At 36.0% G+C, this 24,091-nt stretch overlaps 1 protein-coding gene across 1 annotated transcript; it reads left to right on the top strand.

Moving 5' to 3' along the window:
- The first annotated feature begins 7,498 nt into the window (after positions 1-7,498).
- On the top strand, positions 7,499-23,196 carry LOC107873090 (transcriptional regulator ATRX homolog). The gene is made up of 4 exons (XM_016719815.2): positions 7,499-8,913; positions 11,919-12,003; positions 22,614-22,655; positions 22,760-23,196. Exons 1-4 carry the CDS (start codon positions 7,741-7,743, stop codon positions 22,825-22,827), a joined length of 1,368 nt encoding a protein of 455 aa, XP_016575301.1. The 5' UTR covers positions 7,499-7,740; the 3' UTR covers positions 22,828-23,196.
- Positions 23,197-24,091: the final 895 nt, after the last annotated feature.

The following is a 24,091-nucleotide window of genomic DNA, read 5'->3' as shown; positions in this document are numbered from 1 at the left end:
GGTGGTTATCTTGGTTAGTGTCTTGTAAATCTTTAATGTCTTGGATAATTTAGGTGTTTTGCTTGCCTCTGCCCTTTTTAAGGGTGTTATTGTGGAAAGAGGATAAAAAGGAAGATGGTATCTTAGTCCAGTCACTATAACAAATTCTTTCATGTCAAAATAAATCGGCATGCCACAATAGTTTATTTGAATCTCATCCATCTTATAGTTATCATCCTTCAAAGTTTCATCATCATCACCCTTATACTTGATCTGAGGCTTGAGAAGACTATATACCATGATCAGTTTAAAAGCGTACAGTGTTATCCTTTGGCAAATCAAGAAAGTTTCTAAAATAGTTGAACTTAAAATAATTCTCTAATTTTATATTCCTCAATATCTTTCTAAAACAATTAAATTTTTTACCCATGACTTATTTAACAACAAAAGCACCAATCAAATCTGTAGGGTTATCTATAGGCATCTTCACTTGAAACTTGTCAGTACTAAAAACTTTGAAAAGATCATGTTGGGCTTTCAATCTATGTTCACAATCAATCGACGATACCTCAACATCATTATCAACATTATCATTAACTTTTTCCTCTTCATTCTCTCTTTCCTTTTCCTTTTCAATATATTTTCCACTTTCAGCATCATCTCCATTCCCACTTTTCTTTTCATCTTCTTTCTCACTTTCTTTTTTATTTTTAGCCTTATTTTCCTCCCCATCTCCACTATTACTTTCTTCATTATTTTCATCTTCTTTATTATTTTTATTTTGTTTTCTCCTCTATATCCTCTTTTTTTATCTCCCTCGCCTTCCTTTTCTACATTATCTCTAGATCTTTCAACTAATTCTCCATCAATATCTTTTTTATTATCTCTTTTTCACATCTCTATTCCCTTTTTGTACATCTATAGATAGTAACACTTCATTTGTTTGTGGAAGTGTTTGTTCAACAAGTTCTTTTAATGGTGTTTGTAATAGTTATTTTACTTAGTTTATCAGAGGTTGATCCACTTTCTTTTCTTTTGAGAGTCATTTTATCTCAAATAAAAGGAAAACAAACAAAAGTTATAATTGACTTGTGCATTATTAAAAAAAGGGAAATAGTAAATTTAATGAATACAATACAGTGCAATAATATTTCCAACAGATGGGTCATCTGTTGGAAGAAATAAAGACAATTTTGCTATTGTTTTGCTTTCTTCCACTAGATGATCCATCTATTACAACTGATAAGTCATATTTAGAAGAAAGAAAAATAATAGCAAGACTGGTTTTATTTCTTCTAATAGATGACCCATTTGTTGCAACATATGAGTCATCTGTTTGAAGAAATCAAACCAGTAGTAATATCATTTTGATTTCTTTCAACAGATAACTCACCCGTTACAATAAATGAGTCATCTATTGGAAGAAATCAAAACACCCTTGCAACTGGTTTGATTTCTTCCAACATATGGCTCATCTTTTGTAATAAATAGATCATCTGTTGGAAGAAACATAAAAATAAACCAATAAATGATATATTTATTTCCAAAAAAATGCTTAATATGTTCCAACAAATTCTTATTCCTTGCAGCATATTACATACTTGTTGGGTAACATTTTTATCATGCACATATATCAAGAAGAACACATCCACTAATACCAACAACACCAATAAAATCACCAACAAAACTAAGACCACCAAGAACACAAACAATACCAATAAAATAAACACCACCACTAACAAACAAGAATAAACACCAACAACACCGACACATATCAAGTGAAGTGATTCAATACAACAGCACAAACAACAAGACAAAATTATCACAACAGATATCTTTGAAAAAAGTCAATGTTCAAGTTTTACTATTTTTACAATAATATTCGAGAACAAGAATAATAATAATAGCAACACCAACACCACCCCCAACGATACCAACAAAACAAACATCACCAATAACACCAATAACACCCATCACCAATACCAACAAATACCAAGTAAAGTGATTCAATATAATAACACAAGTAACAAGACAAAATTATCACAATATATATCTCCAAAAAAGGTCAAAATTTAAGTTTCATCGTGATGGGGTGAAAACTCAAGTGAGGACAGTAGGAGGAGATTCAGAGCATTTACTTATCTTAATAGGATTGCACTAGGGATCCACTCTTATCTCATTTTTATTCGGCTTGGTGATGGATGTATTGATGCAACGTATGTAAGGAGAGGTGACTTGGTGTATACTTTTTGCGGATAATGTAGTGTTAATGATGAGATGTAGGGAGGTGTTAATGATAAATTAGAGGTTTGGAGACAAACCTTAGAGTTTAAAGGGTTCAGGTTGAGTAGGACCAAGACGAGGTACTTGAAATGTAAGTTTAATGACTTGAGGTAGGAAGACGAGGTGGTAGTAAAGTTGGATTTCCAGGTGGTCTGTAAGAGGGATAGTTAAGTATCTTAGAGCTATGATTCAGGAAATTAAGAGATTGATGAGGATGTATCTCACCGTATTAGGGCAGGATGGATGAAATAGAGGCCCGCCTTGAGGTTTTTGTGTGATAAGAAGGTGCCCCCAAGCTTAAAGGCAAATTCTATAGAGTTTTAGTCCATTCAGCCATGCTGTATGGAGTGAAGTATTGGCCAGTCAAGAACTCTCACATCCAAAAGTTGAAGGTGGCGGAGATGAAAATATTGCAGTGGATGTGTGAACTTACTAGGGTTGAAAGGGTTAGGAATGAGACTATTTAAGAGAAGGAAGGAGTGGCGTCGGTGGAGGACAAGATGCAGAAAGTGAGGTTGAGATGGTTTGGGCATGTGATGAGGAGTGACATTAATGCCCCAGTTTATAGGTGTGAGAAGTTGATCTTGGATGGTTTCAGACGGAGTAGGGGTAGGTTGAAAAAATACAGGAGAGAAGTGATTAGACGTGATATAGAGCAGTTATAACTTACTGAGGACTTGATCCTAGATAAAAAAGGTATAGAGGACACATATTAGGATAGAAGGCTTGTGCGTGTGGAGGAGTCGTAGTCAGTAGTTAGGAGTGCTTTGGGTAACTTGGTTAGAAGTCGTATGGCTTTCTAAATAGGTTGGAGCTTCTTGTTAGGAGGGTTGGGGGGGGGGGGAGTGTGTACCTTTGGTTTATTAGTATATAGTATTTCATTATGGGTGTAGTATCTCTGTTATTATATCTTGTTTAATGTTCTATGATGACTTTTTTTACTGCCATTGTGTCCTCAGTCGGGGGTCTATCGAAAACAACCTTTCTACTTCTTCGGAGGTAATGGTATGGATTGCGTATATTATACCCTCCCCAAACCTTACTATGTGAGAATATATTGGGTTTATTGTTGATGATGATGTATAAAATCTCATAATTGTTAATCCATATTTGAAGAGAATATAACTAAAGTCGTTCTTTTTCTTCATTAACTGAAAACCCTAATTTTTTGAAAACCAAAAAAAAATAGAAGCCTTTAACTGTGAAGAGAGAGAAATCGATGGTTAAAAGTAAAAAATAAATGATGAAAAACTCAAAGTTGGGGTTGTCGGAGGTTGAAAATCGTCGGAGGATGGTTGTGTCGTCAAATTGTTGTCGATTGAGGGCAACAATAGTTGGGTTTGAGAGAGAAAGAAATGAGAGATGTTTAAGAGGGGAGAGGTTCGACTTCGAAAACTAATTTTCCTCCACTTTGTGTTTTTTGTTTTTATTAGATATATTTATTAATTGATTTATATTTTTAAGAAGATTACAAAATTATAAAATATTAATTGAATTTCTAATTAATTTAATTAATTATTTAAATACACTTTCTTTGGATGGTGGTTTGCCATGGTTTCTTAATGTACGGTATTGTATGACATGATGTTGTACTATACAGTGTAGTACAATACAATAGTTGGATGGACTGTATCATTCACTACTGTTTAATAACAATTTTATTGTTCGGTTTGACAATATGGTATTGTATAGTAACTAGTAACTTTACTAAAATACCCTTAATTATTATAATTGATAAATTTATCAATAATTGTTGGTAAAATAATTTTTTTTCTGCTAATTTGTCACAAATTATGTCATGCAAATATATTTAATTGTTAAATTCATGTAAATTTCAACAAAATCTATGTAAGAGTAGATCAAAATAAATGTAATCAAATTCATTTTTTATGATAACAAATTTCATTTCCTTTTGGTGTTTTGAAATGTGACCACCAACGATCAGTGCAAAGTTTGAATGCATTTTTTGTGTATCTACGGATGTGTTCGATATGAAATACAAAAAAAGGAAATTTTAGAAAAATAAATATTTTCTTACTTATTTTCTTGTGTTTGTTACACAAATAGAAAAATATTTGTATATATTTAATATAAAATAATGAGAATGAATAAGAAGGGGGGTTATGAAAAAAAGTCATGAAGTATTTTCAAAAAAATATTTGGGGGTAGGTTAGTGGAGTGGCGGGGGGGGGGGGGGGGGGGGGGGGGGGGGGGAAAAAAAAAGTTTTAATTTTTTTTTAAAAAAAAAATTAAAAAATTTTTTTATAGGGGGTGGTTGATAGGAAGGGGTGGTGGGGTAAAAAATTTTTTAAAACTTTTTAAAAAATAAATTTTAAAAATAAAAAGATTAGTCCAGGAGGAGGGTTGGTAAGTGGTGGGAGGCAGGGGTGGACGAGGGTGGCATATGAAAAACTTTTAAATTTTCTTTTAAAAATAAATTTAATAAAAAATATGGGGTGAGGATTTGATAGGAGTTGGGGTTAGGACTGGAGTATGAGGTGTGATAAGAAAAGATTTTAAAAATTCTAAAAAGAAAAAGTTAATTTTTTTTCGGGGGGGGGGGGGGGGGGGGGGGGGGAGGGGGATGGAGTGCGGATTAGGTAGGAGGTAAAGTTAAACAAATACAGGGTGTGTTTGGTATGAAGGAAAATGTTTTCCATGAAAAAAATATTTTTATGGAAAATGAGTTGGTTTCTTACTTATTTTCTTATATTTGGTTGGTGAGTGAAAAATATTTTAAAAAAAATATTTTCTAGTGTTTGGTTAGTGACTGAAAAATTATTTTTCAGAAAATACATTTTAATGTGTAGTTAAAGAGTACAAAATATTTGTTAGAAAAATAATTTTTGACCCAAAAAAATATATTTTTTAGGGTGTGTTCGGTAGGGGTAGACATGGTATGGTATATACCAAATACCATTCCAAAATCAAATTTTTTTATACCGTGGTATGTATGTTATGGTATTTGGTAAGAGTTTTAAATTATTTGGGTATTTGGTATGGTATTTGGTATTTATGCAATAAATATCAAAATACCGTGTACTGCACGATGTTTTTTAATAATATATAAAATCCATATATATTATATTTAAGATTATTAAACATATTTATATATCATCCATTAGCCAATTGAACATAAAAGTAATTTTTATTTAGAAATAAATTTTTTGAAAAGCTTATTATTTAGGAGTACTATGCTTAACTTTAGGTAATGTTGTTCAGAGTTTGCATCTTGGACTACTCAATCGTGATTGAAATGTTCTTTTTGTGTAATTGATTGACACAGGTAGTTGTTAGTCTTATATGCTTGAGATGTTTTTAAAGTTTAAAGCTATAGTTTTTTACATGAATATATGTAAGTCAAAATCAAATAAAGTATGGTTACCGAATTACCATACCGTAAGTTATCGAAACCGAATTTAAAAATACCGAACCATATCGAACTAATTTGGTATGGTAATGGTATTGTTCTTTTAGATATCGAAAATCGAAGTTACCATACTGAATTTTAAAATAATGTACCGTACCGTACCATGCCCACCCCTAGTGTTCGGTATGGAGGAGGAAAATATTTTCTAGAAAAATAAGTTGTTTCTTACATATATTTTTGTGTTTGTTACATAAGTAAATTTTTTTTTCAAAAAGTATTTATATATTTTACAAAACACATGAGAACGAATAGAGTAAGAAGGGTGAGATAAGGTTTTGAAACTTATTTTTAAAAATAAAATAATTAAATCCTTATTTTTTCAGAAAGGGGGCTGGTTGGGGGAACGGGAGTGGGGAAAATAATAGGTGATAAGAGTGGGGTAAGGAAAGAGTTTAATTTTTTTTTTAAAAAATAAATTTTAAAAAATATTTTTTTGGAAGAGGGGTGGGGTGGGGTAAAAAAAATTGATTTTTTTAAAAAATAAATTTTAATTTTTTTTTAGGGTGGGGGGAGGGGTTGGGGAGCAAGGGTGGGCAAGAAAAAAAATTAAATTTTAAAAAAAGTACTTGAAAAAATTATTTTTTTTGGGGGGGGAGGGGGTAAGGTTAGGGGTCAGGGTTGGGGAGCAAGCGTGGGATAGCAAAAAGATTAAAGTTTAAGAAAAGTACTTGAAAATTTTAATTCTTTTTCTGGGGGGGGGGGGGGGTGTGGAAAGGATGAGGTCAGGACAGGTATATTTTCATTATTTGTAGGTATATTTTCATTTTTAAGCTCAGGACCTCTTTCATCATTGATGTGAAATTCTTTTCATTCATGAGTATAATTAGTAGATAAATTAGTTGGACAATTTTGATAGTTTTACAATGTTTGGGGTATAAAATCAAATTTAAAAAAGACTTTTCAAAGTCAAAACACATCTTTAAAAAATACATGACCAAACACAACTCCAACTCCAACTCCAACTCCAAGTTCAACTTCAACTCCAACTTCAAAATTTTCTAGTTTTTATGGCCAAACGCCTACTTAATGTATTGCCACAAGGAAAATAAGTTGAAAAGTAATTTGAACTTTTTACACATTATTAAAAATCTCTACAATAAATAAAATTATCTAATTTTAAACAATTAAATCGTTATTTGCACGTGTGATTAAACTAGAAAACAAATTAAGTAGCCGTTTGATCATGAAAATTACTTTTTTTCGGAGTTGGAGTTGGAGTTGAAGATGAATTTAGAGTTGGAGTTGTGTTTGACCATGTCTTTTTGAATTTTTTTTTAGACTTTTGAAAAATCTTTTTAAATATGATTGTATGCCCTCAACTTTTAAAAATTATCAAAATCAACCAACTACTAATTTACCTACTAACATACAACTAAATATTGAGAAAATAATTTATATGTATTCAATTGATAAAATAATTAACAACAAACTAATTATTACGATTGTTATTCTTCTAAAATTTGAATAAAAATATCACAAGCACGAGCTAAATAAGTTTATCTAGCCATAATTGATTAAATAGAGAAAAATATATTTGATAAATATGATTGATAGATATAAATATATTTTATATATTCTTAAATTTGTTGATAAAAATTCTTAATTATTTTCACTTGACTTAATTATTTTATTAAATTTGGTTTTTTTTAAAAAATTATGAAATTTAGTTAATAAGAGTGGTTTGCAAAAAAATTTAAAAATTAAAATTATATATAATAATAATAGAAGTTAAAATTAGAAGTGAAGTTACTATAATAATAAAAGGGATTTGTATAAAAATTTAAAAATTGAAGCTATTCTAAAATTATTTTTCAAAGTTTTATAGTCAAAACACTTCCGGAAAAGAGAGAAAAATATCCTGACCAAACGGCCGTAAGTTTGACGTCCTTCCTTCAATTTTCATAAAAGAAAACCCCTTATTATAACGCCTGTGAAAAATTGAACCAGCAGCTAAAAGTGCCCTTCTCCACGGCGGACCTCCGTTGCTAACGGCGGCATCCATTTCAACCGACGCCGAAGTGAGTGCCAAAACTTACAATTTCCCAGATATGCCGAAGAAGAGTAACGGAAATTCCGACAACCACGACGGAGACGAGCCGGAGATTTTCGTCATTTCATCTTCCAGTACCGAATCACAAGACTCCGTTGAAAACGAGGAAGAAAGCGACGGCGCACAGAGTGTTGACAACGAGTATGTAATCGATTCGGACGAAGAAGAAGAGGAGGAGGAGGAAGAAAACGTGGTGGAGAGCAAAAAGGATTTGGACGTAGAGAAGAAGGTTTATAGAAGACATGGGAAGAAAGAAGATGAAAATGAAGGAAAAAAGGGGAAGAAAACAGTGGGTAGTAGTGAGCAGAGCGAGAGTGAGAACTTGAAAACATATATGAGAAAGAAGAAGAACCAAAATGAGGAGGAAAAAGAAGAGGAGGTTGAAGAAAAGGAACAAAATGTCCCTGCGAATATGGCTAAAAGAAAAAAGGAGAAGAATGATAAGGCAAAGAAGGAAGATAAAGTGAAAGAAGAAAAAATACGCAAAACGTCAAAGAGCAATGAGGACTCTAGCCGTGGAGGCAAAAATGAAAAGAAGAACAAGAAGGATGAGAAGAGGGAAGTAGCAAATAAGGCAAAGAGCAATGGAGGAGAAATTAAGAAGGAAGAGAACAAGAAGAAGAGAAGGGAAGAAAAAGGAGAAAGAGAAGGACAATCAGCAAAAAAGGCCAAGAGCAATGGAGGTAAAATTGAGAAGGAGGAGAACAAGAAAAAGAAAAGGGCTGAAGAAGGAGAAACTGAAGGAAAATCACCAACAAAAGCCAAGAGCAATGGTGATTTAAGTCAATTGAAAAAAGAAGAGAAAAAGACGAAGAAAACACAAAATAAGAAGGAAGGAGGTGAAGAGGCCGAAGAGAAGCTAGTGAAGAAGTCAAATAGTAATGGAGTTGCAAGTCCAGCTACAAAGGAGAAGATGAAAAAGGATAAGGAAAAGGAGAGTAAAGCAAATAATGGGAAGGTAAATAATGAAGCGAGGAGCAATGGTACCCCTCAAAAAAATGAGGAGAAGAAATTGAAGGCAAAGAAGAAAAGGGATGATGATGAGGAGAATGAGAAGAGTGAGAGTGCACTTTACCAATTTCCCCAAAATCGAATATATCGGATAATAAAAAATGAAAATGCTGATATTAGGATGTTACAAGAAGCAACCTTTGTTGTTAACAAAGCTACGGTATGGTTCTATAGTCCTTATTCAATATTTAATGCTACTTCAAGGACTTCTATAAAGAAGTGATCAATCAACACAAATACAGTCTAACAACTCCATTGCTCATTGATTTCAGAGACTGTTTGACTTTTTTTCGAGTTATGTGGACTATGAGATTGCCGTTGGTGGCATAAGATTTGACAAGGTCATTTATTGTAAATGCTGACATTTCGATACATAAGTTAAATATTACTGGAGAATGACACAGTCACATAAAATCAAAAGAATGTGGGATGAAATGAAAAGTAATATGAGTGTGCTAATGAAATGAAAAGTAATATGAGTGTGCTATGTGATGAGAAGATAAGAAATGTTGTAATACAATGAATCTTGGGTCGTTAAAGGATCAACATATTCACTAGATGAATGGTGTAGAAATGTGGAAGATGAATGTTATGTAGAATTCAACAATTAGAGGTGATAATATGCAGCAGAGAGTGCAAATAACACAAATAGATGATAAAATGAGAGAAGTTAACCTAGTTAGTTTTTACCATGTCTTACGTTAACCAAAAAGAACCATGTCTTACTCTTACATAAGCCTGTACATGCACCGACTCATAGGTGTGATAATGTGATGACTGAACAACAGCAACAACAACAACATACCCAGCACCAAGTGGGGGTCTGGGAAGGGTTAGTGTACGCAATCCATACCACTACCTCAAATGTGTGATAGAGAGGCTGTTTCCGATAGACCCCTGGCTCAAAATAAAAAATCTAAGATAAGAAACAGTAATAGTAAGAATAGTAAAAGAACAAGATATAATAGGGATTAGCAAACTCAATAATACCATAAACAAGATACTCCAAATAACACACCAAAAGATACAATACCCTAAACTCCGACTAACCTTTTACCGTAATCCGCCTCCTCCACAACTTCCCATCCGGGGTCATTTCCTCGGTAAGTTGGAGCTGTTCCATGTCATGTCTAATTACCTCCCTCTAATATTTCTTCAGTCTACCTCTACCAAGCTTGAAACCATCCCAAGCCAACCTCTCACACCTCCGCACTGGGGCATCCGTGCTCCTCCTCATCACATGATCGAATCATCTCAACCTCACTTCCCTCATCTTGGCTTCCACTGAAGCCACACCTACCTTATCTCGAATAACCTCATTTCTAATCCTGTCTTTCCTAGTACACCCACACATCCACCTAAGCATTCTCATTTCCATCACCTTCATCTTCTTCTTCTGGATGTGGGCCTTCTTAACGGGCCAACACTCCGCCCCATACAACAACGCCGGTTTAACCACCACTCTCTAGAACTTGCCTTTAAGTTTGGGAGGTACCTTTTTGTCACACAAGATTCCAGAGGCGAGCCTCCATTTCATCCACCCTACAATATCTAGACACAATGAAAGCAATTCATTTAAGTGATACCAATTAGTTGGAATGCAGACTTAGTGGTCTTACCCTTATAATTGGTTTGGTTTTCGTAAGGAGTCCTTTTGTAATGTTAGAAACTTATGCCCACATTACCGATAAGTGTGTGGTTTAGAGGACCTCTAGTTCTAAGAACTCCTTATTTGCCCTTTAGTCAGCAATGGAATCAAGTCAAATTGAATAGAATTATAGAACAAAATTAATTTATGGGATTTATGAATCCAATCTCAACTAATTTGAGGTTGAGGCGTAACTGTTGATTGAATTGTACAAGATTACAGAAGCCACTTACCGGTGCGAAATTTGGGCTAGGATGCTAAAGACATACATGATTTGGCCTAATAACACAAATGGAAAACTTCTGTTTTTGAGAAAGTAATGGAACTCTCTTTTTTACGGGATTATATCACAAATATAACTAGGAACTTATTGAAGCCACAACTAGTAGGATGTAACATAGTGTGAATATATTTCACATCCTTAAGCTAAAGATGATCCTTAGAAATACCGTATTCCTAGCTGGCCTAAACCAATCCATGCCATAAGCCCTTTAGCATCTATTGTGTTGGTTAAATATTCACGTCTCTAATGCATTGAGTAGTAAGACTGGTGGAACATGGAAATCTTTGTTTCAAAGTCCATTGAATTGGGTAGATGCTTCATATATTTGGAAAATGTAAATCTAGTGTCATTTATTGGACATAAAGCGTCTAAGACCTTGTTGTAGTTGATGCCTTCTGAAATTTATTTTTTATTGTGTCCATGTTGATTTTCTGTGGTAATACGGTTGCCCCATAGTAGCAAAATATTTCAGTCCAGATTTATTTCATTTTCTCTTTACAAAATTATATCAGAAAACTATTTGGAAATGCTTTTGTTTAGCAGTGAGGTATAGATTCTTTACTTTGAAATTGTAGTAGATTGTGTTGTCCATTTATATGATCAAGATAAGAATATCCTTAAAAAGTGTAAGACCCTTTCTTGTGAATTGTTTGCTTCAAAAAGTTTGCATTGTTCCTCCCTCATTTCTCTCATACTTTCTGTGGCCTTGTTTTTTTCGCTGTATGTTTCTTTTTTGTTTATATTTTAGTGGTTCTCCTTTGCCCCTTCTAGTATCTTGTTCTTCTTTTGTCACGAGGGTTCAGTTTGAAATGGACTTTAGATCAAGATCAAGCTTAAGCTCAGGGTTTTAGGTGAAGTAATCTGCCTATTTGGATTTGTGCTCTCAGCCTATTTGTCTTTGCTTGTCTTCTGCCTTGTGTTCTAAGGAGAAAGAAGGCAAATAAGAAAACAAAAGGGTAACGGATTTGCTTTTGAGTTGATTGATTTCAAAGCTTGTGGAACAACAACATACCCAGTGTGATCCCACAAGTAGGGTCTGGGAAGGGTGGGGCGACCGAAGACCTTACCCCTGCCTTTGTGTGTAGGGAGACTGATTCTGATAGACTATTTCAAAGCTTGTGGAAGTTATTAATTTTGTAACAGGAGAAGTAATAGCAGTAGTATTAGCTTTCCTCTGCATGTTAACTTTCTACACATTTATAATGTCTTACAGATTTTTGGTTGGCCCATGCAGGAGAAATTTCTTGAACTATTCTGCAGGGAGGCTTATGCTTGTTCTTTTCTGGATCGCAACAGTTATGTTGGATACAACCATCTCTGTGAGTATCTCTGAGTCCATAACGTATAAAGCTAGTTCAAAGTGACTTCCTGGTGTTATAGCTATACTTTTTGATGTTACATTTTACATGAGTAGTGTCTGAGCACGTGCAACTGTGGTTCTGTTTTCTACATCAGCATATAGCCTGAGTTAACCTTGTGTTGCCCTCTACAAACTACAATGTTCATTCCACCACAAGCAATCCACTCCTTGTTGCTGGAAATGTTCCGGCAGTTTGAATAATTCAACTAGTTTTGGTATCTCCCAATCATTCATCATCCTCCTAAACGTCAGATCCGACCCTAGGTGTCTCCACACCTCAGCTACTGTTTTGTGTTGATTTTGTGCCATAACAAATAAATCAGGGAAAAGTTCTTGCAGATACCTAGTCCCTAGCCATTTATCTTTCCAGAATATAGTCTTGCTGCCATTGTGTACTTAGGCATATGAGTGCTTTTGAAGAAAAGGCCAAAATTCCCATCACCTCCTTGGATACCCAACAGTCCTTTTCTCCGTACTAAATTTTTATGACAGTGCCTCAAAGGGTATGTGGGTCCTGAGAATATCTCTATAGCCATTTCAGCTTCAAAGCTTCGCTATGATATTTCAGGTTGTCAAGACCACCTCGCCTTGTGCTTCTGGTAATGATCCTCCATTTGACTAGATGGAATGCTCATTTTTCCTTGCTCCCCTGCCAAAGGAAAGATCTCCTGATTTTTTCCTTTCTTTGTATGACTCGGAAGGGATAGAGAAAAGTGACAAACATGTAAGTTGGCAGGACATCCAAGGCAACGTTAATCAGAGTAAGCTTGCCTGCCTCTCAATGATAAGTACGGTGATTTCCACCTGGACAGTTTCTTCTCACATGTCTCCAAAACAGAGTCCCATATTACCTTTTGAGTTTGATTTTGCTCCCAAGAGAGCATACCTAAATGTACTGTGGGGAGGTTACCCATTTCACCTTCTAGTATTATGGTAAACTGTTCCATATAAGAAGCTTGATTGATGGGATATATATGACTCTTGACATGAAGTGGCTCCAAACAAAATTAAAATCACTCTCAGGTACTTCAACTGCTTTTCTTTTATATAAAAAAAATTAAAGTATCATTAGCATATCGGAGATGAGTGATCTCCAAACTGTGACTGTTGTTTCTAGCCACTTCAAAGCCTTGTATCCACCCATTTGCATTGGCCAGCTTGATCATGGTGTTGAGTTCTTCCATAGCTAAAATGAATAGAAAATGGTTCTAAGGGTCCCCTTGTCTTGTCTAATCCCTCTGTGAGCATCAAAAAGACCTTCAGGTCCCCCCATTGATGGGAATGGAGAATTTCAACATAGAAATGTTAAACTTCACCAATTAATCCACTTTTCACCAAAACCATTTGTCTTAGGGTTCTTAAGATAAAATCCCAATTGACATGATCATAGGCTTTTTCTTAGTTTCAGGTTTGCATAGGATAACCAAGCCTATATTGTGAGATTCTTGAGTATACAACTTCGTTAGCTATCAACACAACATCCATTATTTTTCTTCCTCTTATAAAACTCATTTGTTGAGAGTCCACCAAAGCGTCCACTACCCTTTTGAGTTTTTCTGTCAAAACCTTCGACATCAGTTTTTAGAAGCTTCCTATTAGGCTTATTCGTCTGAAGGAGCCTTTGTTTTTTGGAATCAAGGCTATATAAGTAGCATTGAAGATTTTTTCAAACACTTCTCGAGCATGGAAATTGTGAAGAATCTCCAATCTCCATAATGTCTTGCTTCAATATCTCCCAATACTTAATGAATAAAACCCCATTATATAACCATTAGTGTCTGATGCTTTGTCTGCAGCACACATCTTAAGACAATTATTCACATCCTTCATCAATATTTTCTTGTAAGTCCATATTTTCTGCTTCTGGTATTGTAGGGCTGTTGATAATGTTTCCCTTAGGTCTCCGTTCTCGGTGTATTACTTTTTGTAGAATTTGATAATCTCTTCTTTTATTCTTGTTCGTTCCACTATGGGGTACTACTAGTTGATCAATACTGTATTTATATCACCCTCTTTTAATTCATAAAGCCTTTGATCCCTGTCTCCAATTATATCAGCCCCTTTAAGTCATAAAGCCTTTGATCCCTGTCTCCATGCACTCTCCTCATTCATCAGAACTGGGATGAAATTCCATAATTGCTTAGTGAAGTGACGGTGAGCTAACAACTGATCTCTTGTTTCCAGCTCCTTCTGTCATAGCATACGAGTAATATTCACATCAATTCTCCAATTCAGTAACCTGTCTTTGGTTAGTAGGTTAGCTTGAATTTGTAGCCACATTGTGAAGATTGCTTTGGTTCTTGCGCAGTTTCCGAACTTGACATTGCCATGGTACCCTAGCACCATCTCCAAGCAGCTTCAAGTATAATTGATCCTTTAGGATTAGTAACTGTATGTTGTGTCTGCTCCCAAATTTCCGTAGCGTCCATGATTTCCTTGTCATCCAACATGCCTGTTTTGGGATGGCCATATGTTGAGGAGTCTGGGCTTTGATATAGTATGCGTTTAACCACCTTATCTACAGTTTGTATTGTTTGTGAGGTTCCAATATACCTTTGCTATATTCTAGATTTGTAGATAAGGGCTCGTTTGTTTGGGAACAAGTTATCGGGGATAAGTTATTCCGGGATTAGTTATCCCCGGATTGTTATTCCACCTTCAATGTGGGAAATAACACTATAATCCCGACAATTTATCCCAACCAAACATGGGATAAACTCAACCTAAAATTAATCTCGGGATTAGTTATCCCTTATCCCTCATCCCTCATATCAAGTGATACAAGCCAAATCGGCATTGACCTTTCAAGGACTATAATTCAAGGCCGACACTAAGGGACCTAAGCCACAATCATCTCAAGGATGCAAGGATACGTTTGGAGAGCCTTTTTCAAGCTCTCAAGAGCTAAATTCCATGTGTGGAAGATAGCTAGGAGCTGGGAGCCAAATTCACCTCAAGACTTCAACAAGGAAGCAAGCTCGAGAACTACAAACACTCTAATGGTTTGATGTGTTACTTAGGAGTTCAATTCCCATGTGGTTTACGTAAGAGATAGGTGTTTGCATGTATTTAAAAGGGAGGTCGCAGAATTTGATACATTCTTCGATTGTCCTTTCCTATATTTTCTTGTGTTTGTCTATCTATCCTTCACTTTTCGCAATTTCGATTCCATCGGTTCTTTACTTCTCGTACTTTATTTCTCTTTTCATATTTTGAGGGTCATCACCACACTAGCCCTAATAGTATTGGAACCACCAATGGGCTTTGGTATGCATATTCGTCCCAACTCCTAAGCAACTAAATGTCCACTTGGTGATGGTATTGGGACCTGACCAGACATAACTCCTAAAATAAGCTTCTATAATCTTCACCACTTTTCTCGGCAATAGGAACATTTGAGACTAGTAGGACTTAATACCAAATCGAACGAGTCTGCACCAATTGAATCCTTCCTGCATATGACAACTTTTTGACAGTCCATGAAGAAATTCTCTCAACCCACATGCCATATTTAAGACCACAAGATTTATGGAGATTTTGGCACATGACACGCCTTTAGTTTAATATTACAAAATTCTGAAGTTTTTCTTCTCTTGAATTTTGTGGCCAGTCAAATTAAGACACATTAAATGAAATAGAGGGAGTATAATGATTCCCATTTCATTTGATTTTTCCAAAATCTAGACTCGTTTAAATGATAAATTTCCTAGCTGCCGCCTTATGGCAATAGTAGTTTCAAGTTTGCAACTATCATCCTCTTTAGAAAGGAAAAGAAAAAAGTGAAGATGTTGGTATATTGTAGGTAATGGTTTAGATATTTCTAATATCTTAGTGTTATACATTGTTACTATTGCCTTTTGATTTGTTTTGCAATTCAGTTCGAAAAGGTCAAATTAGACCTAGGTTATGATTGGAACACAGTTTGTTTGGTAATAGGTTTTGTTATTTTTTTTTGAGGAAGGTAACATATTTGTATATTTATATAAGACTACACATAAACAGTGTAGCACCCCTTAATTACAAATTACAAAAATATAGAGCATTTGATCCTCTGTCATCTCACAAGGATTCTAATACATCAAAGATTGTTTCTTGATATTCTGCATCTATTGCTTTACACCAAAAAAAGAACAGCCCTAAGCATTTCATCTTAATCTTCTGGAGATGGTTGGCTTTGTTTTCAAAACATCTTTGGTTTCTCTCTTCCCGAACTATCCACCAAATGCACGCGGAATAATCTTCAATCTCATTTTTTGAATTGCATTACTGCCTTCTTTGTTCCAGCATGCCAGCACATCTACTATATTACTTGGCATGGTTCGTAGAATCCCCTTAAAGTTGAGGAACATCTTTCGTAATTGTCTAATCAGTTCATAGTGCAGAAATAAATTATTAATTGTCTCAGCTTTCTTCCACATAAAAAACATCTGGAACATAGATGATGATGACCACCCCTCTTGCACAGATTGTCATGTGTGAGTGCTTTTCTTCTAGCTAATAACCAAATAAAACAAGATACTTTATAGGGAATTTTGACTTTTCATATCATCTTCCAGGGCCAACACCCAATCTGATTGTCGAACAGGTTGAATTCTTTGTAGGATGATCTGACGGAGAATTCTCCTTGATTATTTCCTTGCCACTTGATGCCATCCTCTGAAATTGTAATTCCTCTAAATAGCTTTAGAGTGTTGAGGAACTCTGTTAGCCTATCAATTTCCCAATCATTCAAGCATCTTCTAAAGATCAAATTCCACCCCTGGTTGCTCCATACCTCCTCTCTTGTTGCTTGTTGTTCTTGAGATAAACTATGGAGATCCGAAAAGAGTTGTTTTAGAATTCCTCGACCTGGCCATTTATCCTCCCAAAATGATGTCTTCATGCCATTTCCAACTTTAAAGCTTACTTGAGTTTAGGCCACAGGTTCATGATTGACTTCCACAGACTATCCCCATAAGGACCCTCTACAGTCTTGGTTGTCCATTTACCTTCCATGCCATACTCTTCCTTAATCACTTATTTCCATAATGATTCTTCATCACTAGCGAATCTCCACAATCATTTCAACATCAAACTTTGATTTTGGAATTTCAGATTTTTAATGCCTAATCCCCCTTCCTTCTTGCTGACGATGATGGATCTCCATTTAACCAGGTGATGATACTTCTTTTTGTCGCTGTGTCCTTCCCACAAGAAGTTCTTCTCAAGACATCTATCTTACTCGAGACATTCCCAGGTATTGGAAATCATGACGTCATATATGTAGGCATAACATCAAGGACTGAATTGATCAAAACTAGCCTACCACCCATTGAGAGATATTGACTCTTCCAACTTGTTAGCTTCTTTTCAATTTTCTCCCTGACCCCATTCCAAATTCCTATTGACTTACTTTTGGCCCCCAAAGGCAGCCCCAAATATATTGTTGGTAATTCTTTTATTTTGCCTCCAAGAATATCAGCCAAGGATTGAATCTGGTTTATCTTATTAACCGGAAAAATAGAACTTTTGGTCCAGTTAATAGGTAAACCAGAAGTAGCTTCAAACAAAATAAAGATTACTCTCAATATTGTCACCTGTTCAGAATCGGCATTGCAAAATACAACAGTATCATCAGCATATTGTAGATGCGAAATCTCTAACTCGCTCTCAGTACTCAACTTCACCTTGAATCCCCGTATCCATTTGTTTTTCTGAGCCGTCTTCAACAGGCCATGTAACCCCTCTATTGCAATGATAAAAAGGAAAGGAGATAGAGGATCTCCTTATCTCAAGCCCCTCTAAGATTGAAAAAATCCCGCAGGTGAACCATTGATCAATTTTGAGAATTTTACTATGCTGATGCAGTACCTAATCCAGCTGACCCGTCTACCACCAAATCTCAACTTTCTCAAAGTTTCCAGTAGGTAATTTCAGTATAAGTGATCATACGCCTTTTCAATGTCAAGTTTACACACAATTCCAGGTTCTTGGCTTTTAAATCTTGCATCTACACATTCATTTGCAATTAGAATTGCATCCATAATTTGTCTACCCTTGATGAAGGCCATCTGCTGCGTAAATTTGTTTATCATTTTCTTGAGTCTTTTGGTTAATATTTTAGCAATAATCTTGTAAAAACTACCTATTAAGCTAATAGGTCTAGAATCTTTCAACTTTTTTGCACCCACTTTCTTGGGAATCGGAGCCACAAAAGTGGCATTAAAGCTTTTTTCAAGAACACCTTGTTCATAGAAGTTCTGTACTGCTGCAACCACTTCTGTTCTTACCACCACCTCCTAACATTGAGTAAAAAATGCCATGGAAAATCCATCGGGTCCTGGAGCTTTGTCTCCAGCACAAGACTTCACACTTTCCCAAATTTCTTGTTCACTGAAAGGGCTTTGTAATAATTGTTTTTCCTAGGGCAGTTACCAAGATTACCTAGAGGTCTCCAATTCTCCGTCTCAGTGTAAAGCTTTTGGTAAAAAGAAACAATCTCCCTTGTAATATTAGCTAGATTGTCTATAATATCCCCCTTAAATTATCAACTTGTCAATATTGTTATATCTCTTGTGAGCATTTGCAGTCCTATGGAAGAATTTTATGTTTTATCTCCTTGTTTCAACCAAAGAGCCCTAGATCTTTGTCTCTAGGCCACCTCATGTTTTGCGATTTCCTCAAATTCAACTGATAAGGATGTTTTTGCATACAACTCTTCCTTGGTTAAGCTCCTTTGATGATGAATTTTCTCCAATTCTGCAAGTTGATTGAGTATGCTAGCCTTTTGTCATATCAAGTTTCCCTGTAGCGTTTTGCTCCAATCCTTAAGCTTGTCCTTCAAAGCTTTTAATTTATAAAACCAAAACAAAATCAGGCCTCCCTTCACATACAAATGAATACCACCAGATAGGATCCCAATTACCACATTGCAAATAGGATTTGATAGGATCCCAATTACCACATTGCAGCATCACAGGGAAATGATTAGAAGTGATTTTGTGCATTGTTAATTGTTTAATGTTTCTAAAGCCCTCATTCTAATCCATGGAAACCAGGAATCTGTCTAGCAGCTGTTTCTCGCCTATCACCCTTTCTCCAAGTGTATTTTCCATCTGATAGGGGCAAGTCTATCAGAACCATATCTTCAATAAACTCAGAAAAGTCATTCATTGCTTTAGTGATTCTGTTTGCATTCTTCTTCTCTAATGGAAATCTGACAGTATTAAAATCCCCACACACCACCCATGGCCCGGTAAATAAATTCCCATCAGACATCCTCCCTTTCTGTCGTGTTATTTGGAGCATATACACTGGACAAATGCCAATTGAGTTCTCTAGTCTTGCCAGAGAACTTGCATGTTATGGAATATGAACCCAAACTTCCCATGCCCTGCTATCCCATAATATTATAATGCCCCCTCTAGTCCCACTAGCCTCCAATTGTACATACTTGCCCCATCTATTAGGCCATAATTCTTTGATAATGGCACTAATATCCCCTTCGACTTTTGATTCTTGAAAACATTAAACATCAGCCTTTCACATGTGAATTAAAATTTTAATCGACATTCTTCTTGATTGTTGATTCACCCCCCTAATATTCCATGATATGATATTGACTTTCATTGATCTTGGTTAATGAACCCCCCCCCAATCCCATTTACTTCTTGTTCCATTACTCCCAAAACAGATCCCCCTCTCAAGGCACTTCAATTCTTTGATCTTTGATTCCTTTCTGTTTTGGGGTTTCAGGTTCTTGTGTTACTGAAACTCCATGTCGCTTGCTATCAATTTTCACGAAAAGCTCCAGAGTTTCCTTCTCATATCCATGAAATACCGACCCAAACTCCCAGCCATTCTAATTATAATTTGGTGAACCCTTATTGTCGCATCGAATTCCACATCCCTCTCATCTACCACATTCACAGAATTTAGGGGGATTGATTCTTCAATTGCCCAACCCACTGTTGTGTTGAGATTTTGTGGCTGCATGGGCATGTTTCCTTTCACCTGAGAATCTGATGCCTGTTTTTCCCTATTTTAAATCAGCAATATTTGATTTTCTTCCTCGACTGCAGCTTGTTGGTTTTCTCTAATTTCTTCACTCTCCGTATCCATTTTTTTATCGCAAGGACTCACTTCATGACTTGTAAGTTGTGATTCCAGAATTGAAGTTTAAGCGTTAGCTTTTAATTCCTCCTCCAATGGGTCGGTTCTGGGCTCATTGTAGCATGCCCTCTTAATATTCCAATCAGAAAAACTTTGGGCCAACCGACCTGGGCCCAATTTCTTTTTATGGGCAGCCTTTTTATTTAAAAAGAGGGTCTTTGACTGCTTGCTGTCCCTACGTGGTAAATCTCGGGAGTATTCCAATCTAGGGAAAATCTCCATATCTGCTGAACACCCGTGTCCCATCATGCTTTTAACACCTCGAAGCCCTACCCATGTACTATACAAGTTTTTTGTTGCCTATTGGTTCATAGTTTTCTCTTGTGTGCCTTGTTTTACCCGCTGGTCTGTTATTCTCTCTTCCTCCAACTCTGGTGCTGGTTCTCACTGGAGCTTCATACCAGATTTCATAGATTATACTCTCACTTTCCACCTTCACCACTTTTGGGATGTCATCACCGTCACCTAAAACCATTATTCTCGCCCATTTCAAGTGGTTTCTCAGCTCCATCTCTTCTTCAGTTTGAATCCAGCCGTCACAAAAATCTCCGATCTCCTTGAACACCTTTTCGGACCATAACTGAAGGAGGCCGATCAATCTAACCCAGACTTGATTTACCTTTTCATGTCTTGAAACAGATCCCACTGTCGGAGACCACCATTGGAGGTTGAATTTGTGTTTCTTCCACTGCCAGTCACCTCTCACGACATGCTCTACAGTTACCTTCGATGAGAGTTCGAATAGGAATTGATTATGACCCATTTCATATATGTTAATTCCATGTGACTGCTTGCAGGTGCTACTTGCCCATCTTCATATTTCAGACAAAGTAGGGATGTCGGGGATGTCTTCTGTGAGAGAGCCCACTAAGCTCCTGCTTAGCAATTCATTCTGGTTTGGGTTGTCTCCATCTATAGGGATGATTCCACTTCTTGGACTTTGGCTGAGCTCATTTCTCTAGATGGCCATTTAGACCTTTTGACTGTCTCCGAGTAAAGAAGGCCCTCCTCTGTATTTTTAAACGCATCAATGCCTGTTTTGTGGGATTTGTAGTTAATGAACCTCTCAATCTTGACTGCAATATCCAACCACACCTTACATTAAATGCCATTTCAGGGATGATAAGTACTGATCTCCTCCTTCCTTGAATGCTGATAATTGTTATGTAACGACCATGTTTGTTAAAGTTTCTTGCAAAGAAGTACTCTGAAGAATGATCGTGGAACTTCCATCTTTTTACAAATTACCCTCAACTTTCGATGCCTCCTTCAAAGATGCGCATAGCCAAAGCATTGTCTTCCTGCTGAAAGTCGTTCTTCTGATTAAGTTCCATCCTTGCTCAGTCCACTCAAACCATTCCTCTGCTCTTGTTTCACTTCTCTTGTTTCACTTCTGATGATTTCATACGATTGTCCTTGACTGATAAATAGGATATCCCAATGTTCTTCATGCTTTTTTTTCGTTAGCTTCAGCTGTTTTCTTTCTGGGCAGCAAAGAGGACGACCCAAGGGCAATCAGAAATGGATGATTGCATCCCATTTTTTTTGGTTGTTTAGATTGGTGTGGGTTTTGTTATTGTGATTTTAAGTTTTATACACCATCGATGTCAATGTAAATAATTTTTTACACTATCAGGTCAAAGGATATGTATAGCTAATAAAACAAAGATGTCTTATTTTGCTAGCTTCTTGGTGCAACCTGGTTATTCTATATGATGTTAATGCAATTTTAGATACAACAAGGGATCTGCACAATGTGTGGTTATGTTCTCTCGCACTGGTCTAGTGCAAGCATTTATAAAATCTTTGATTACTTATTAAAATAACGATCCCTATATGTTAACCTTGCGCCCAAGGTGTCAATGAAGTAGGTTGAGAACCTAAGGTCCTGGGTTCAAATCTCAGCAAAGACAAAAAACACTAGGTGATTCTTCCCGTTTGTTCTAGGCTTGGTGTACAAGTGTTGGTGAGAGGTTTAGGTATCCTGTGGATTTAGTTGAGGTGCACGAAAGCTGACTCAGACACTAGGGTAAATTAAAAAGAAAAATTATATGTAAACCTCAAAATGTAAGATTTAGGATCTTGAGAATAAGATATGTTACCTGTTGCAGCGGGTAAAAGTTGATCTGATGGTGTAAACGTTAAAACATGGAAGGTGTATATTACTGAACTGTCATATTATAGTGTTTAAATTCAGCTGAGTTTCGAGCTATCAATTTTCTGGAATTCTGATTATTTTGTCTACTTAAGGAGAGAAATACATGGAGCAGCTCAGTTGTAATCTATGAAGCATGCTGTAACATTTTATATTAAACTTGATTCGGGCTATAGTTGCAAATATAACCAATTTGTTTCTAAGAACTGAGAAGTCATTTTATTTGCATTCTTAATAAGTTGACATGTGTTTGGTTGTTTCAGCTTTGGTCGTCTCCAAAAGACCCAGATTTGACTTTCTTTCAGGTATCAATTATGGTTTTCCCAATAATCAGTGATTTGGCTCTAATAGAAGGCGTTCTTCTCTTTTCCGTCAGATTCGTTCGTTGACTATGATACTGTTTATGCAGATTTTGTTCCCCAGAAAGTAAGAGCTGAAGATGCTTTGGGTGAAATCCCCAAGGCTGAGGAGTCGTGATCACTCTGATCCAGAGCTGTTGATGCCTTGTACAATTTATTGTTGTTCGTACAAGACAGACTTTTTGCACCAGCTATTGAGAGAACATTAGAGAAATGGGGAAAAAAACCTGGGGTTCAGGGGTACTTTCGCTTTAATCAAATTGGTTTCCGATTTGTGCAGCTTATGCCCGTAAATAAAAATGTATTAAATCTCTAAACTCTTGAAGCTTAGCTAGACTTAAATGGTAGATATTGACGAGTTCTGATCAGGTATTGTGTATCTTAATGTCATGTGTTACGCGAAATCATAATATAATATTTGTAGGTAAAACCTGATAATTGTAATGTGCATCTGAGCTTCTGTTAAAGAGACATTTTCGAAGCTTAATCTGGTGAGCTTACGGGATGAGAAGCAACTTCTTTTCCGTTCTCTAATTTTAAGCTTCCCATACAGTATGAAGAAGAGAGATTTACAAGAGACGTACATTTTTGACAAGACGTTCTTATTTTATCTTCCAAAGTACTAGTAACATGATGTGTTCTCTTTCGGGAATTGTTAAATATGTTGGAAGTTTCCAAGGAAGACTTCTTCAGAGGGCATTTTACGGGTCAATTCTAGGATTGATGTCAAAATTGGATGTATTGTAGAGAAATGCGTTGAGGTGGTCACCACTCACCTATTTAAAGTTTTGTTCAAAGATCTCGTCCGGAAACTTATGCGGAGAAGGATTTTCCCTTCTGTAGTAGGCCTTTCATACCAATACAGTTGTCTGATGCTGCAATTGGCACAATGACTGGAACGCTATTGGTTGGCCTAACCCAGTATCCTTGTGCTGGAGCTGTAGTCTACCCAGAGAGACTCGACTTTGGTGTGGGTACAGTGCTCCCTTTAACACTAAGGCCTTAAGTCTTATTTGTTGCACTTAATGGAGGTCTAAATTTGAAAGGTTCAGACTTCAAACCATTAAGTGCATTTATTTTTTATTAAGGTTTTAATTCTTAATAGGTCTGAATAGGTCTTAATTATTTAGATCTAGAATCAAGTTTTAATAGGTTTGAAGGGATATTTTGGTGTTGGATAATATTCACTACTTTATTCATAATCAGCAGTTACCACCACTAACCACCTGTGCCATCGTCACCATTGTTAACCACCATCCACCACTTCCACTATCACAACCACCATCAACAAAAAATATTGCTACCAACCTCAATTGTTAACCGCTACCATACCTACTGCCTCTTTTAATCTAATTATATTTACCATCACCACTGCCGTCAAC

Source organism: Capsicum annuum, chromosome 6 (assembly GCF_002878395.1).
Source record: "Capsicum annuum cultivar UCD-10X-F1 chromosome 6, UCD10Xv1.1, whole genome shotgun sequence".
NCBI lineage: Eukaryota > Viridiplantae > Streptophyta > Magnoliopsida > Solanales > Solanaceae > Capsicum > Capsicum annuum.
Note: the sequence above shows the minus strand (reverse complement) of the source record. Positions and strands in the feature narration are given on the sequence as shown.

Coding starts and splice junctions, on each gene's coding strand:
- LOC107873090 (XM_016719815.2), top strand. CDS start 7,741: ATGCCGAAGAAGAGTAACGGAAATTCCGACAACCACGACGGAGACGAG. Junction 8,914..11,918: donor TTGTTGTTAACAAAGCTACG/GTATGGTTCTAT, acceptor TGGCCCATGCAG/GAGAAATTTCTTGAACTATT. Junction 22,656..22,759: donor CAGATTTGACTTTCTTTCAG/GTATCAATTATG, acceptor CTGTTTATGCAG/ATTTTGTTCCCCAGAAAGTA.